A 637-nucleotide genomic window follows, 5' to 3' on the forward strand; every position below is an offset into this window, starting at 1 on the left:
TAACAAAATACATGGTCGTAAATGGATATATTTGATTCCGTTGCATTCTCACTTGCCCCTAGTGTTTTGATGATATTGAAATGTGAGTGTCATCAATGGCACAGTGTGAACAGATCTCATCTTTGGGGAAAAACATCCGCCTTAAATTTATCAACCGAAGTCTGGATTGTCAAAATGTAGTTGACAGTGAAGTGGTGCGAGAGTACAACATTGTCAGAGGTACTTGCATCTGCATGAAAGATCACCTTCGCTCCCAGACCCCACCCCCCCCCACCACCAAACCATCATCTCCCAGACCATCCATAACAATTTATCAACCGAAGTCTGGATTGTCAAAATGTAGTTGACAGTGAAGTGGTGCGAGAGTACAACATTGTCAGAGGTACTTGCATCTGCATGAAAGATCACCTTCGCTCCCAGACCCCACCCCCCCCCACCACCAAACCATCATCTCCCAGACCATCCATAACCTCATCACCTCGGGGGATCTCCCATCCACCGCCTCCAACCTCATAGTCCCACAATCCCGCACCGCCCGCTTCTACCTCCTGCCCAAAATCCACAAACCTGACTGCCTCGGCCGACCCATTGTCTCAGCCTGCTCCTGCCCCACCGAACTCATCTCCGCATATCTTGA

At 49.1% G+C, this 637-nt stretch overlaps 1 protein-coding gene across 1 annotated transcript in view; it reads left to right on the forward strand.

Moving 5' to 3' along the window:
- The first annotated feature begins 95 nt into the window (after nucleotides 1–95).
- Nucleotides 96–637, forward strand: part of LOC122558126 — a 112,209-nt gene continuing 111,667 nt past the window's right edge. The window contains exon 1 of the mRNA XM_043706444.1: nucleotides 96–219. Coding sequence (XP_043562379.1) covers nucleotides 96–219 — 124 coding nt within the window. The remainder of the gene's footprint in view (nucleotides 220–637) is intronic.

The sequence above is a fragment of the Chiloscyllium plagiosum genome, chromosome 16 (assembly GCF_004010195.1).
Source record: "Chiloscyllium plagiosum isolate BGI_BamShark_2017 chromosome 16, ASM401019v2, whole genome shotgun sequence".
Classification (NCBI taxonomy): Eukaryota; Metazoa; Chordata; class Chondrichthyes; order Orectolobiformes; family Hemiscylliidae; genus Chiloscyllium; species Chiloscyllium plagiosum.